The sequence below is a fragment of the Gobio gobio genome (genome assembly GCF_949357685.1).
Source record: "Gobio gobio genome assembly, chromosome: 20".
Lineage (NCBI taxonomy): Eukaryota > Metazoa > Chordata > Actinopteri > Cypriniformes > Gobionidae > Gobio > Gobio gobio.
The window spans coordinates 43,895,750-43,909,824 of NC_137113.1; the positions used below are offsets into that span (position 1 = coordinate 43,895,750).

The 14,075-nt window shown below is 37.3% G+C and overlaps 1 protein-coding gene across 3 annotated transcripts in view; it reads left to right on the forward strand.

Moving 5' to 3' along the window:
* Positions 1-5,675: 5,675 nt before the first annotated feature.
* taok2b (TAO kinase 2b) overlaps positions 5,676-14,075 on the forward strand; it is a gene marked incomplete at its 3' end in the record, with an annotated part of 40,549 nt that continues 32,149 nt past the window's right edge. For all 3 annotated transcript variants that reach the window (XM_079801625.1, XM_079801623.1, XM_079801624.1), the window contains exons 1-3: positions 5,676-5,814; positions 13,176-13,316; positions 13,440-13,511. In XM_079801625.1, the coding sequence (XP_079657751.1) occupies positions 13,185-13,316; positions 13,440-13,511 (204 nt within the window). In that variant the 5' untranslated portion in view covers positions 5,676-5,814; positions 13,176-13,184. The remainder of the gene's footprint in view (positions 5,815-13,175; positions 13,317-13,439; positions 13,512-14,075) is intronic.

Sequence of the window (14,075 nt, forward strand, 5' to 3'; positions counted from 1 at the left end):
AGAAAATAAAGTGAATGAACTGCTCTACTTACCTTGGTGTTTCTGTAAAAACTCAAATCCTGTTCTATTAAATGAATAGGTACACTGTAAAAAAAATAAACCAACAAGGCTATGTTGCTACTAAAATCTGATTTGTACTTTTTACATACTGACATCCACGATGAATCAAAGTCATCACAAGCTGAGGAAATTATTAATATAGCTTATAGAAGGTGCACAATGAAATGTACACAGATACAAAACACCATCACGGTAACACACGTGATACTAAAGTAATGCAGAAAACATTCCTACAACAACATAAGATGTGACATAAAACCCTAATGTACACAACTGGTAGCAAAAAACTAACTAGAAACATAATAAATACAATTAAAAACAATCAAATATGAAGTCACGCAGGAAATTCTGGGAATGTCAGTTATATGTCAATTTAAGTTATTTGTTATTTTTACTTCGAAAATTGTACATTTAACAGTATTTTACAGTAAATTTATACAAAATGTAAGGTTAGATCTATTACCGTACAGTTTTTCTCTGTTTATTATGAGAACTAGGAAACTAGTTTTTACAGTGGACAAAACGAGCTGGCAGCAAGGATTTGTCAGAAATTCACTCTAAAAAAAATGTTGCTTGCATAATGGGATGGCATTTGGTATATTTTGCCGTTCATAACTTTTATGATTTTGTTTTATTAGCTTGTACTTTACATGAAAAAATGAAAATAACCCATTTAACATTTAAACGTTAAAGTATTATGCAATAATTTAAGACATTTCTCCTTATATAGAACCATTTTGGGATTGAGTCAAGAACCAATATAGAAAACCCTAGGACCCTAGAAAACTATATAGAAAAAAATTCTAAGTGTATACTTTAAATTTACTGATAACCAAGACAGTAACATAAGTGGTAAAATAAGTGTGTACATGATTAATCACAGTTCAATCTTAAACTGAAATGAGGAATTTACAGTTGACCAGGTGTCATGGTAGCGTGTAGTAAATCCAAAAGACGAAATGCATGACACAAAATGAGCGAATAAAGATGTGTTTTTTTAATCAACACCAAGAACATGAAACAAACTACACATAAATATTGACGTGCTGAAGAATGAACTGAGGAAACGGGCTTAAATACTCTGGGAATGATAATCAAAGAAACAAGGAACAGGTGTGTGCACTACTCAGAAACCATGGAAACAAACTACGAAATAGAGCTCAGGCAAAACAGTGACATGGAAAACCATGAACAAGAAACTAACATTGCGCCTACACTGGACACAACCGTTATCGCTCGCGTAGCAACAGCTGAAGGCTGTCTGGATGCGACAAAGCACCCATTGCAAAGCATTTGTCCTTCGTGTCAGTACGTCATAAATAGAACGAGACATTGGTTTAATATCGGAGATTTGTCGCTTGTGTCGCGCCGCATCAGTGTAGACACGGTGGGTACAGACGGTTACATGACAACGACTTACTAAAAATGGATACGTTTTTCCTTTGCGTTTTTGCGTACAAACGACAAGGTTGTCAAAACGATCCCCGTTCACACGGATCCACGAAAACGACTAAAAACGCTGTATTATGCATGCCAGGCCAGTAGATGGCAATGTCACTTAGTAAAAGTAGTTAAGTAAGAGTAGCATAAATGGCCCCAAACGACACCGTTTTAAACTAAAAATGGAAAAAAATGTATGCATTTCTGCCGTTTATTTACATGACAATGGCATTTTAGGGGCATGACCTCGGCACGACCGCGGGATCCGCAGGACTTGACGCAACACACAAGTTTTGAATTGCTGAGTGCGTACGTGGGAGGGAAGATGCTGATATGTGTGCGGGAAGCGAGAGAAAAGAAGACTTATGGGCTCCCGACAAAAAATAATAATATTCTAATAATACCATAATAGCATTTGTAACTAGAGATCTCAAGCGTTGAGTGTGTGGAAATTGGAAAAAAAATTGCCATATAGACACCACAGCGAGACGGCAGGGCTGAAAAATCAGCATAGACCTTTTCCTACTGGCTTTTGCGGACGGGAACTGGACAAAACGTGAACGTTTCAGGCGGGAGCAGGATAAAATCTAACATATTTTTGCTGGAAGCGGTAGATAATCTTGTGGGAGCAGGATTGAAAAATCATCCCATTCAAACCTGAAAATGCAAACTTTTCAATACGGGTTACAAAGTGCAAGCCTTTGAAAACGATACCGTTATCATCTCTGTGTAAACTACAAAAACACGAATTTGTGAAAACGGAGACGTCGTATAACATGTTAAGTCTATAAGCGCGTAGTGTTTCTTTACAAAGCGACATCGCCATCTACTGGCCTGGCAGCAGAATACAGCGTTTATAGTCGTTTTTGCAGTATGCGAAAAAAACGTTGTCGTGTAAACGTACCCTAAACTAAACAAGACATGATCGAGACACCAGGACAGGATCTTGCATTATAAGGTTTTTCTAAGGTTAGTGTATGGCTGCATGGTTAGCCGCAATGAAGATGTGAAAACAAAACAAAAAATAAATAAGTAAACTACCTACACAAAATAAAAATCATAATACAAAATAATTATTTAAATACAATAGAATCAAATATAATATCACACTGATACTTCTAGTCCTTTTACAGTTTTTTTTTTTACCTTAAATTATAAAATCACATTTTGTATAAAAAAGCACTTTTTTTTTTTTACAATATTTTATAGTAAAATTACATCTCATTAAATGTAACATTATCTTTCACTGTATATGGTAACCAGTGAGCAGGTTGTTTACATTTTATGAACATTATACATTTTACTTAAACATTTGTATTATTATTTATTTTTTTTTTTTTTAAACTTTTGTAGCTTAATATTTTGGCATAATCTGTGCTTTTTAAGCACCATGCAGAAATGAGGTTATGGAAAAAATGTGTATTCAATAATAGCCATCATTTTATGATTGTAAAATTGTAGAATTGGAGAAAGGTTTTAACATTTTTAATTTCTTACACGTATATGTGTGGTATATTTCATTTGCATCTTCCACATGAACATTGCAAGCATAATGATAAGATCTGACAGATTAATCTGAAGGATCCTCTGATTGCACATTCATATATTTTCCACAAGCTGCAAACAGAAAAATAAGGATTAAATGAAACACCCGCTGTTTCTACAAGGGTGTTAATTCATGTCATCATGGCATATGGTCAATCCTTTCCGTGAAATGTTCACAGAAATTTCTCAGAAAATGTCACTTTTCACAACTGTCCTTTATGGTGTGCACATCACACAATTGCAGCAGTAACATTACAGTTATCAGAATGATTTAGTACATCATATAAAAACAAGACTAGAGACGCTAGTGCACATTTGAATGTCAGAAGGCTTACAGAATTGTCATTAACCGTCTTTATTGCACTCGTTTGTCACGACCGTCATTGTTGATGCACAAACGTATTACATTTAACTCTTTACCTTGCTGCTGTTACATAAATGTATGGTTTCATCTTTCAAATCGTACCCAAATTTCACAAATCTGTTGCATAAGGGATTAAGTCTGAAGCTACGGCCTTGGGCAACTTAATACAGATTTTATTATTATTTATTTATTTATTTTCCTCTGTATGTTTTTTGGAGGGGGCTGCTGCCAGAAAAGGTTACGTAAGGGACAGCATAAAGGAGAAACTGAGGAACGAGAGGCTGATATTTAGGTGTCATGGATGAAGTTCAGAGAGAAGGTGAGGAGATGAGTATCTACAATCGAGGATAAGAAAGATTTACATTTTACATTTATGCATTTGGCAGACGCTTTTATCCAAAGCGACTTACAGTGCCCTTAGTACAGGGACAATCCCCCGGAGCAACATGGAGTAAAGTGCCTTGCTCAAGGACACACTGGTGGTGACCGCTGGGATCGAACCAGCAACCTTCTGCATATCAGTTCCATGGTTTAACCCACTGGACCACCACTGGACCACCATCTCACATTTTTTGTAATACAAATATGAAATGCATCACATGTCATAAACAGATAAACAGATCAGAAACAGATGGGCTGATTCATGTTAAGGTCCTGCTTTAATGCCACCCAAAAGCACTTTTTTAGAAGTCATTTTATTAATTATAGCTATAATTTAGTCTAATAAATATAATAAAATACATGTGTAATCTTTTTTGCCATGATGTTTTCATATTTCATATGGTGGAAAAACACATTTTAGACAAGTTTTACCTTTATATTAGGTGGCCTTAACTACTATGTACTTACATAAAAAAAAAAGTACATTGTACTTACTGTGTTCAAATTGTATTGCAAAACACCTTTGCTGATATTGAGGTGGGACAGGTGTGGTGGTATGGGGGCGTAAGTTTAAGAGTAGGGTTAGGTGTAAGGGAAGTGTCAACTGTGTAATTACAAATGTAACTACAGAAATTAATTACAGATGTAATTACATGCAGGTATTTTTTAAAATGTAAGTACAATGTAAAAACATGTATGTACACAATAAGTGCATTGTATCAAATAATTAATTAAAATGTTAGTACATAGTAGTTAAGGCCATCTAATATAAAGTAGGGCCAGTTTTACAGTCTCGCTGATTCATAACGCTTCGAAGCTTCATGATGCAATGTTTTGAAATCGGTCATCACTATACAAGTTGTTATTTAGGTTTTTTTTTGCGCACAAAAACGTTTCTCGTCACTTCATAAAGTTATTGTAGAACCACTGTAGTGAGATGGACTTTGTAACGACGTCTTTAGTACCTTTTATGGGTCTTGAGAGTGTAAAGTGCATTGTGCCAATGGAGGCCTTTCAGAGCCATCAGATTTCAACTAAAATATCTTCATTTGTGTTCCGAAGATGAACGGAGGTCTTACGGGTGTCGAACGACATGAGGGTAAGCAATTAATGACAGAATTTTCATTTTTGGGTGAAGTAACCCTTTAGTATTTTTAAAATCAAATACTTCTGTACTTTTACTTAAGTAAAAATCTGTTTTAGAACTTATAATAATAATATTTTTAGTAATATTTTACTAGTAGTACTTTTACTCTTACTCAAGTAATATAGTTGTGTACTGCCACCTCTGCGTAATTTAGATATATTTTTAAGATGGAAGAATACGGTTTTAGATGCTAGAAATGTGTATTTTAAATGAAATGAACAGGATGTTTAACACACAAAATATTATAGTGTTGTTTTCCTGTTGGTAGATGGATAAATGCTCTCCTATATGCATTTCAGCTATGAATTTATACAGTCTCAGTTTACAGAGCTTATTTCACTCTTAAACACGCCACTAAAACAGCAGACTGTGTGTCTGTACTGTAATGAAATGCGTATTTAGAGAACATTAGAAAACCCTTAATTTGCACTTCACCCGCTCTTCCGGTTTCCGGTCGGCTCCCGCCCCGCTCCGCCATCATGAAGTCCCGAACAAAAAGCGAATGAGGCAGGAAAAGAAAATCAGGGACGGACCTGTCGATGACAGAAAGAGGCACATTGAACGCATGACACCGACGGCATGACAAAAAATGATGGAAATACGCGCGACGGAGGCGGAATATCGCACTGTGATTTAAAGTGCTCGTCCGTTGTGCTTGACAATCAGCTGATCGCGTCGGTTAACGGTTAACAGCAGTATTATCCGTTTAAATACATATGATCGAACTGATTATCGCTACGTTAGAAATAGATGGATCGCTATTCAAACCGATCGCTTTTTGTGAAGTGAGAGCCGAGAAGAGGAGGCCAGATTTTCCTCAGCAGGCCGGGAGCTAGCTAGGGTCTCTAGCTAGCTACAGTGGATCCCATAAACCACGGTAAGGACAGACTCGTGTAAATCATTTAATGCAGGGCTGGGTGACATGCATGGCGTTGAATGTCGCTAAACTGTGATCTTGTTGTCTAAATGTTATTTGGACCTCTGCAGCTGTTTATGCAATGCATTCGATGTGTTTTGGGTAATTGCAGGCTTGCACAATGTAACATACATCATGTATGCATGCATCGCTTCATCCTCCGACAAATTATTGTGCAACATAATATGGTAAAGGATTTTGTTGAACCTTTTAACAAGATATAAAATAAAAGTGTGCATATGTTTTGTCATATTTGATGCATGAGGCTTTTAAGGCACATATATAGTGAAAATAAGGAACTCATACTGTAGGAGGAGAAACTAAATTTTATTCAGATGCCCATGTTGAGCAAAACTATGCAATTTGGTGCATATGTTACTTGTATAACCAAAAAAGTATTATGATAGCTTGTGATGTAAATCAATGATATGTTAGTAGTACAGTACTTGCATAAAATGTGTGTAAATATCAGTTGTCGCTTTTTATCTCCCAATAATAAATCTTATTTAGATGATATTTATGTTTATGATCAAAGCTCTGTGGTTGTAATTGTGGGCAGCAAAACATAATGCAAGGATGATTTGAGAGATGAATAAACATTCCCCCAAAAGCCAATCTTGAAATATAACTAACAATTTAAAAGTTAATCTAGTGCTGGGCGGTTTGACCAAGAATTTATATCACGGTATTTTTCTAAATTATACCGGTTTCACGGTGTATGACGGTATTTTTTTCCCCTATGCATGACAGGGTGTTCACCACATTTTCTACTTATTGAGACAGAAATACTGCAGTAGATTGACTAGAATGCCCTATTTTACTGTCATGACGAGTGAAAATTGTAGAAAAATCCCACACTAGAGTTAAAGGGATAGTTCACCCAAAAACGAAATTTTGATGTTTATCTGCTTACCCCCAAGGCATCCAAGATGTAGTGTCTTTGTTTCTTCAGTAGAACACAAATAAAGATTTTTAACTCCAACCGTTGCCGTGTGCCAGTTGTATAATGCATGTCAATGGGGTCTAATTCTATTAGAGTAAAAAAACATGGACAGACCACTTCATATTAAACTCTGCGGCTTGTGACGACACATTGATGTCTTAAGACATGAAACGATCGGTTTCTGCGAGAAACCCAACTGTATTTATGCTATTATTTCAGCTCATATCAGACAAATGTCATCAGCTCTCCAGACCGCCATTACTTCCTGTGAGTGAGGTCAAATTAGCGGCCGGGTCATAGATATATACATAGATACCTCATTAGTGCCTGCGCGGATCGCTCGAATGAGGAATCTACGTATATATATCTATGACCCGGCCGCTAATTTGACTTTACTCACAGGAAGTAATGGCGGTCTGGAGAGTTGATGACATTCGTCTGATATGAAGTGAAATTATAGCATAAATACCGCTCAGTTTCTCGCAGAAAATGTTTTCCATTTTCAGTGTTAAAAAGTCTTTAGAAATAAAAGTTTATTGATCTTTGAAAATGTGTACCTGCATTATTATGCCATTATCATTATTTTAGATGAGAATGGTCTCAGAACGACAATATTATCGTTTATCGCAATAATAATTTCTTGGCCAATTTATCGTCCAGCAAAATTTAAAGTGACAGGCCAACGCTGCGCAGAAACCGCTCTCCTGCGCGCCGCGTGTAGTTTGAATTATCAGCGGATGCGGATGTACACAAAATGGCTGTCCGGACGTTGTTTAAAGGGTTAGTTCACCCAAAAATTTAAATTCTGTCTTTAATTACTTACCCTCATGTCGTTCGACACCCGTAAGACCTCCGTTCATCTTCGGAACACAAATTAAGATATTTTAGTTGAAATCCGAGGGCTCAGAAAGGCCTCCATTGGCACAATGCACGGTACACTCTCAAGACCCTTAAAAGATACTAAAGACGTCGTTACAAAGTCCATCTCACTACAGTGCAGGTTCTACAATAACTTTATGAATCGGCAAGAATATTTTTTTTGCGCAAAAAAACCCCTAACTTGCATAGTGATGACCGATTTCAAAACAATGCATCATGAAGCTTCGAAGCGTTATGAATCAGTGAGCCGAATCATGATTCGGATCATGTGTCAAACTGCTGAAATCACGTGACTTTGGCGATTCAAACCACTGAATCGACTCACTGATTCATAACGCTTGGAAGCTTCATGAGGCCGTGTTTTGAAATCGGTCATCACTATACAAGTCGTTATTTAGGGTTTTTTAGTGCACAAAAACTATTCTCGCCGATTCATAAAGTTATTGTAGAACCTGCACTGTAGTGAGATGGACTTTGTAACGACGTCTTTAGTACCTTTTAAGGGTCTTGAGAGTGTAAAGTGCATTGTGCCAATGGAGGCCTTTCTGAGCCATCGGATTTCAACTAAAATATCTTCATTTGTGTTCTGAAGATGAACGGAGGTCTTACGGGTGTCGAACGACATGAGGGTAAGTAATTAATGACAGAATTTTCATTTTTGGGTGAACTAACCCTTCAAGCGTCACACACCGGTATTGCGGTATCATCAATTTATTTCATAACAAAAATAAATACCGGTATGATCCGGTATACCGCCCAGCACTAAGTTAATCTTACATTTACTTGAAAAATCATTAAAGATTTCTCAGCAACCATGACCTGAAGGTGGATATTTTTATGCTCGGACAACAGAAGGCATGAAAAAGTTTTGATCATGTTGATAATTTAGAGGATGTATGCTTGTACGCATTAAAGTGTTATTATTAAAATCACACAAGACTGACAAAGAATCCTGTTATGTATGTTAGAGTTCCTTCTTCTCTCTCACACATTGTATATTCTCAAATTTCATTTGCTATTTCTCTTTCCAGGTGAATCTTTTGCGTGTGTGTTAAACACTCCTAATCTTAACATGACCATGACTCAGAATGTCATGAAGAGGTGTGAATCTGAATTGTGAGACAGGTGTCTGGTCCAGCATCCTGCTTTTCAATGCTCTTATGTGATGATGCATAATCAAGCACAATTATTCTCATGCAATCATTTCTATTGTGGATGGTTCAGATCATCACCCTGTTTTAGTTGTTCTTATATAATGCACTCATCTCATCATATAGTGGCGCTTGACTGTTTGTGAACCCTCATAAATCTGACCTGCGTTGAGACGAGATCATCTAAGCTGTATAGCAAAATACATAAAATCCAATTAAATAGCACAAAAAACACTATTTTCACTTAAGTGCCTTTGGTGAGAACCCAGTCCTGCACATTAGCTTGAAGGAATTTTGGCCCATTTGGTTTCAACTCTGTGGTGTTGATGGGTTTACATGCAAGAACTGATTTCTTCAGGTCTTCTTCTCTCAACATTTCCATTGGGTGAAGATCAGAACTGTGCCTTGTCCATTCCAAACATTGTTTCTTCTGCGTTGTCTCTCAGGAGTCAGGACTTCAGTTCTTAGACGGACACCTTGACGTTCTCCTGCAGAAGTTGATGCCAAATCCATCCTGGGCTGCGTTTCCCAAAAGACCATTGATTATAGAGACCATTGGTGGCAATTGCTCTACGATCAATTTAAGCTTACAATGCTATTGGGAAATGCAGGACATTGATGAGGTTCCTTTTATATATAATACAAAAAGTTTTTGGACTCATCAGACCATTCTTCCTGTAGTCTTCTGGCTCGTCTACATGGTTTTCAGCAAACTTTAGACTGGCATCAATGTTCTTCTTGGAGAGAAGTGGTTTTGGTTCTTTCTATCCTGCCATGCACACCCATGATGCTCGTCCTGGAACATTATATTGCTTCTCAACTAGGACTGGGCGATAAGGCTGAAAACTGTATCACGATATAAGGGTTTCATATCGGTCGATATCGATAATTATTGATATGTTTTATGACCCATTTAAAATAAGGACCAGGAGAAAAATATTTGCATTTAAACATTATTATTTTAAACTTAACCTTCCTCTGATTATAATCCTCTCAGTTATAAAGGCAGAAATGTCAACACAGCCATGGAAAACACTCAAATAATTAAAATATAAAAACAAGTTTAAAATCACAATAAACACTTAACAATTATCTCTTAACATTTAAGGTGCAGTGCCTCCATTATTTCTTTGTAACAGTTACCGTTTAGATGCTTTGTCATAAGGCACTGATGCAGAGTAACATTACCTCTCCATGTAGTTTCAAAGGCTGAATCCGAAATCGCCCCCTATACCCTACATAGGGCATTATTTGAAAGGACAGCCATTTTGTAGTGGTGTCCGAAACCATAGTGGACGTTATTGAGTGCCTATAGCATAGCATATCAGGGTTTTTCCTGGGTCAAAACTGGTCTTCGGTGGTGGCTGACAGACATGGTCATCCATACACACACACACACACACACACACACACACGCACGCACGCACAGTAAAAAAGTTCCCTACCCACGTGATCTGCAAGTGCAATACTGACAAAACATTTTAAATAAATTCAAAGAAAATTTGTAATTTTTGCTTATCTTATTTTGATACCTTGATGTTTGTTTTTGTTCCTCATTTTTACACTATTTACTGATAGTTGTTTTGGTATATAATCATATCAATATTAAAAAGTAGTATTAAAAAATGAACAAATAGCCTAATTTTCTGCTATATAGCCTACAATTTCATAAAATTATCAGCTAGCTAACCACAACTTTGTTCTGGGTTCACTCCAGTCTAAACTAAATGATTTTAGGCTATTTATTTTACTACACATTGTCCAAATAAATAAGCTGAAAGACTGTGGATGATTAAAGCTAATTCTTACTATCCACTCTTGCTAAAGTGGGTAAGCACACTTGTGTTCTCATTTCAAGTGTTCTGAGTAAATGATTCAACTGATTCATGAGTTCAGTGTTGGACTGATCCGTTCTAACCAGTCGTTAAAATGATTCGGTTCAAAGGAGTCATAATGTGGCGAATCGGACATTGGCTGACGCGCTGTGTGTGAATCCCTTCTGTTAGAACATCGCGAAAGATTTGTCAACACACAGAAAACACTTCATAACCGGATAGGATTTGTTTCAAGTTTATTGAAAGTATGCTTTATGTCAGCTGGTCAGAGAATCAGTCAATGTTTTTTGAGCGCATTTCACACCCAGCGGTAATTAAAGGAAAACATCGTCTGATAGCGCCACGTGCAACATGGATTCGGTCTTCCGACCTTTTGATTTTGATTAACGTAATATGTGAAATATTAGAAAGCTAAGAATGCCTATTTTGAAGACAGATAGCGGGGGAGGAGCTCTCTGGTCGTTCTCTCTGACACTCAGTTAACGCAAGGGCAGCGGTCATCTATTCTACATCACTCCTAAATCACAATAACTCATCAAATAAGGCTTTGGCGGGACAACAATTTGTTTTGGCGGCCGCCAAAAAATTTTCAATGTAGGAAAAACCCTGCATATAGGCCTAATGGATTTTTGAAAATGTTTCCAGACACTTTCAGAGACTTACAAACTTCAGGATCAGTCTAGATGGAGAAGATCTGGGTTTATGTTCTTTCATTAAGGCAGGGCTGCTAATAATGATTTAGAATTTATCTCATTAGTTTTAATTAGGCCCTACTCTGAATACCTCATTAATTGAACTAAACAAAAATCCTAGTGGTTCACATACTTTATACAGCAAATATATTTATTCCTGGATCATTTTGTTCAATAGAGGAGTCAATAAATGCAAAGTAAAAAAAAAAATACAGAGTTTGTGTTCGCCTATTTATGTTCTCTTTATGTATTTATTGGGGCTGTGTATTGACACAGATTTCACGAATTTGAATCTGATTCACAAGTTCTTGATTCGAATCGATATTGATTAGTTTGGAGATATCTCTGGGATTGGTACAATGTATTAAAAATTGAAACGGTGGCTGTCAACTCTGTCATGACAGATTTACTCAAACATACATTGAATAAGGCATCGCTAGTATAACAAATATGTGACATAGTTCATATATTTAGCAAAAAGCTCCTCTAGAGGTTTTGTTGTTGTTGTTGTGAACTAACAATGTGTGACACGTTACGTTTACAAGCTGTTTTATTGACGTCTTTCCACAGTTGAAACACTGAGATATTAGGGTTGGGTACCGAAAACCGGTGCCAATATGTTACCTATATAACCGAGCCGAATCAGAACGCAGGTTTCGGTGCCACTTAAATTCAAATGTGCTTTCGCGCTTTGGCTGCCGCCGAGCCAGAGACAGACATGTTCAGCGCTCGTCACATATCACAACTATTCAGTGTTTTCAACCACATCATGTTTATTTTAGGTTTCGGACATTTAAATGCTCATAAGTACTAGCAAAAAATACACACTGATGTCTATGGAAGCGGCAATAACAATCCTTTCAGACAGTTATAATTTGACTACGTGTTTTATTCATTGCAGATACACATTATATAGTTTACTCTATTTTTCAGCGGTCACTTACTTTAATATATTTCGTGAGATGTGGATATGTTTTGTAAATCCGACAGATCTGATTCTCTGAGGCGTAAACTAACATGGCTGCGCCCATTGCGCAATATAGATCAACTAACACACCTTCACTCACACATATCAGAATATCAGATAGTTCTAAACAAGTTTGTGAATATTTTGTATAAAAAAGAAAAAACTAAATAAAACCGATACATCTGTCATACAGCGCTATTGTGGCTGCTGTGAGAAGCATGACGCGTCGCCATGGAAACAATAAGGCGATGCTTTCTAAAATATTTAGCCAGAGAATATGGTCATATTTCAAAATAAAGCTGAACCTTGAAGCTGGTTTGTAGCAGACCAAGAATACCGACTACGTTGCTGTTATTAGTACTGTAGTGTAACTGTTATTAGTCTTAAATTAGGCCTGTTGTAGTTGGGTCAGGTGTCTTAGGTTTTATTGTGAATTTGTTAAGTAAATTGTGTTCAAAAGATTCAAATGTATCACTATTGTCAACCCTGCCCTACCAGTTATAGGATCTGGATAAAGATAACAATGAATGCATTCAAATAAAGAACATTCTTAAGGGTTTCTTCTAGCTTAATTTAATTTTCCCCATTCTGGTCCATATTTGGAAATGGCACTTTTGATATGTTGAATGTTTCTATTATTGGTTGTTGGAATGAGTTATCCATAATTTGTTGTAGGCCTGGCCTGTTTTTATCAGCATTAACCCTGAGCTGTATCCTAGATTATTGAGTTGTTTGCCGTATGTAGGGTTGTTGCTGTATAACTTTTATTTCTCCTAATGGTTGTATTTTAGGTTTTTCCAGTCAATCCCATGCTGATGTTAATGTGCAAACTCCCTTTTGTTTGTGTGTGTGAAGGCGCTGGCCATGCCGTCGAGTGCGCGGGCTGGGAGTCTCAAGGACCCGGAGGTGGCGGAACTTTTTTACAAGGAGGATCCTGAGAAACTCTTCACAGACCTGCGTGAGATCGGCCATGGCAGCTTTGGAGCCGTCTACTTTGTAAGTGGCCATTAGGACATTCAGAGCTGTAGCACAGTTCAGTGAACAGAGATGAAGTGACTATTTGTGCCTCTCTTCCCCACTCCTCATGTGTTTCTGCTTTTATTTGGCCGCTTCCTATAGGCCCATGACATCCGCACCAATGAGGTGGTGGCCATCAAGAAGATGTCCTACAGTGGCAAGCAATCTAATGAGGTGAACACAAACACACCAACACGCGGCGTTCCTGTATTTTTGGTTGAGAAAAGCAGTGCGACAAGCCTATAATCAGTCTGCAAGAAATCTCGAACATCATGCGGGTGGCTTTATGTAAGAGCAAGATGATGGCTCCGCTCCAAAACCTAGTGAGCTGCCTCCCTGAGAAGCATTTTTAGGCATCATAGGCAGACTTCTGACACAGAGGATATTTTAAAATGTTGGCAGAATCATTAAACGTGAACGCTTAGTGTATCTGCACAGCCGAACACTGCCTTTCAACGTGTGGGTGAATACAGGCGGTCGACGCATTCACACTAAAAAGTGTCTGTGCTATTTTTCTCCAGAAGTTGAGTGATAACTTTTTGTGTGCATTTCATAAACCTCTTGCACAAGCACTTGTTAACACAGGTATCGGATGTTTTTGCTTCTCATCTGACTATGAAACAACAGGCTGAGGCAGTGTTTCCAAAAAAAAGTCATGGTGCATGTACAAATTAAGCATACAGAGGATGCACGGTTAGAAAAACAGCAGTGTACGTGCAGTACAGTATGTAAGCTGTA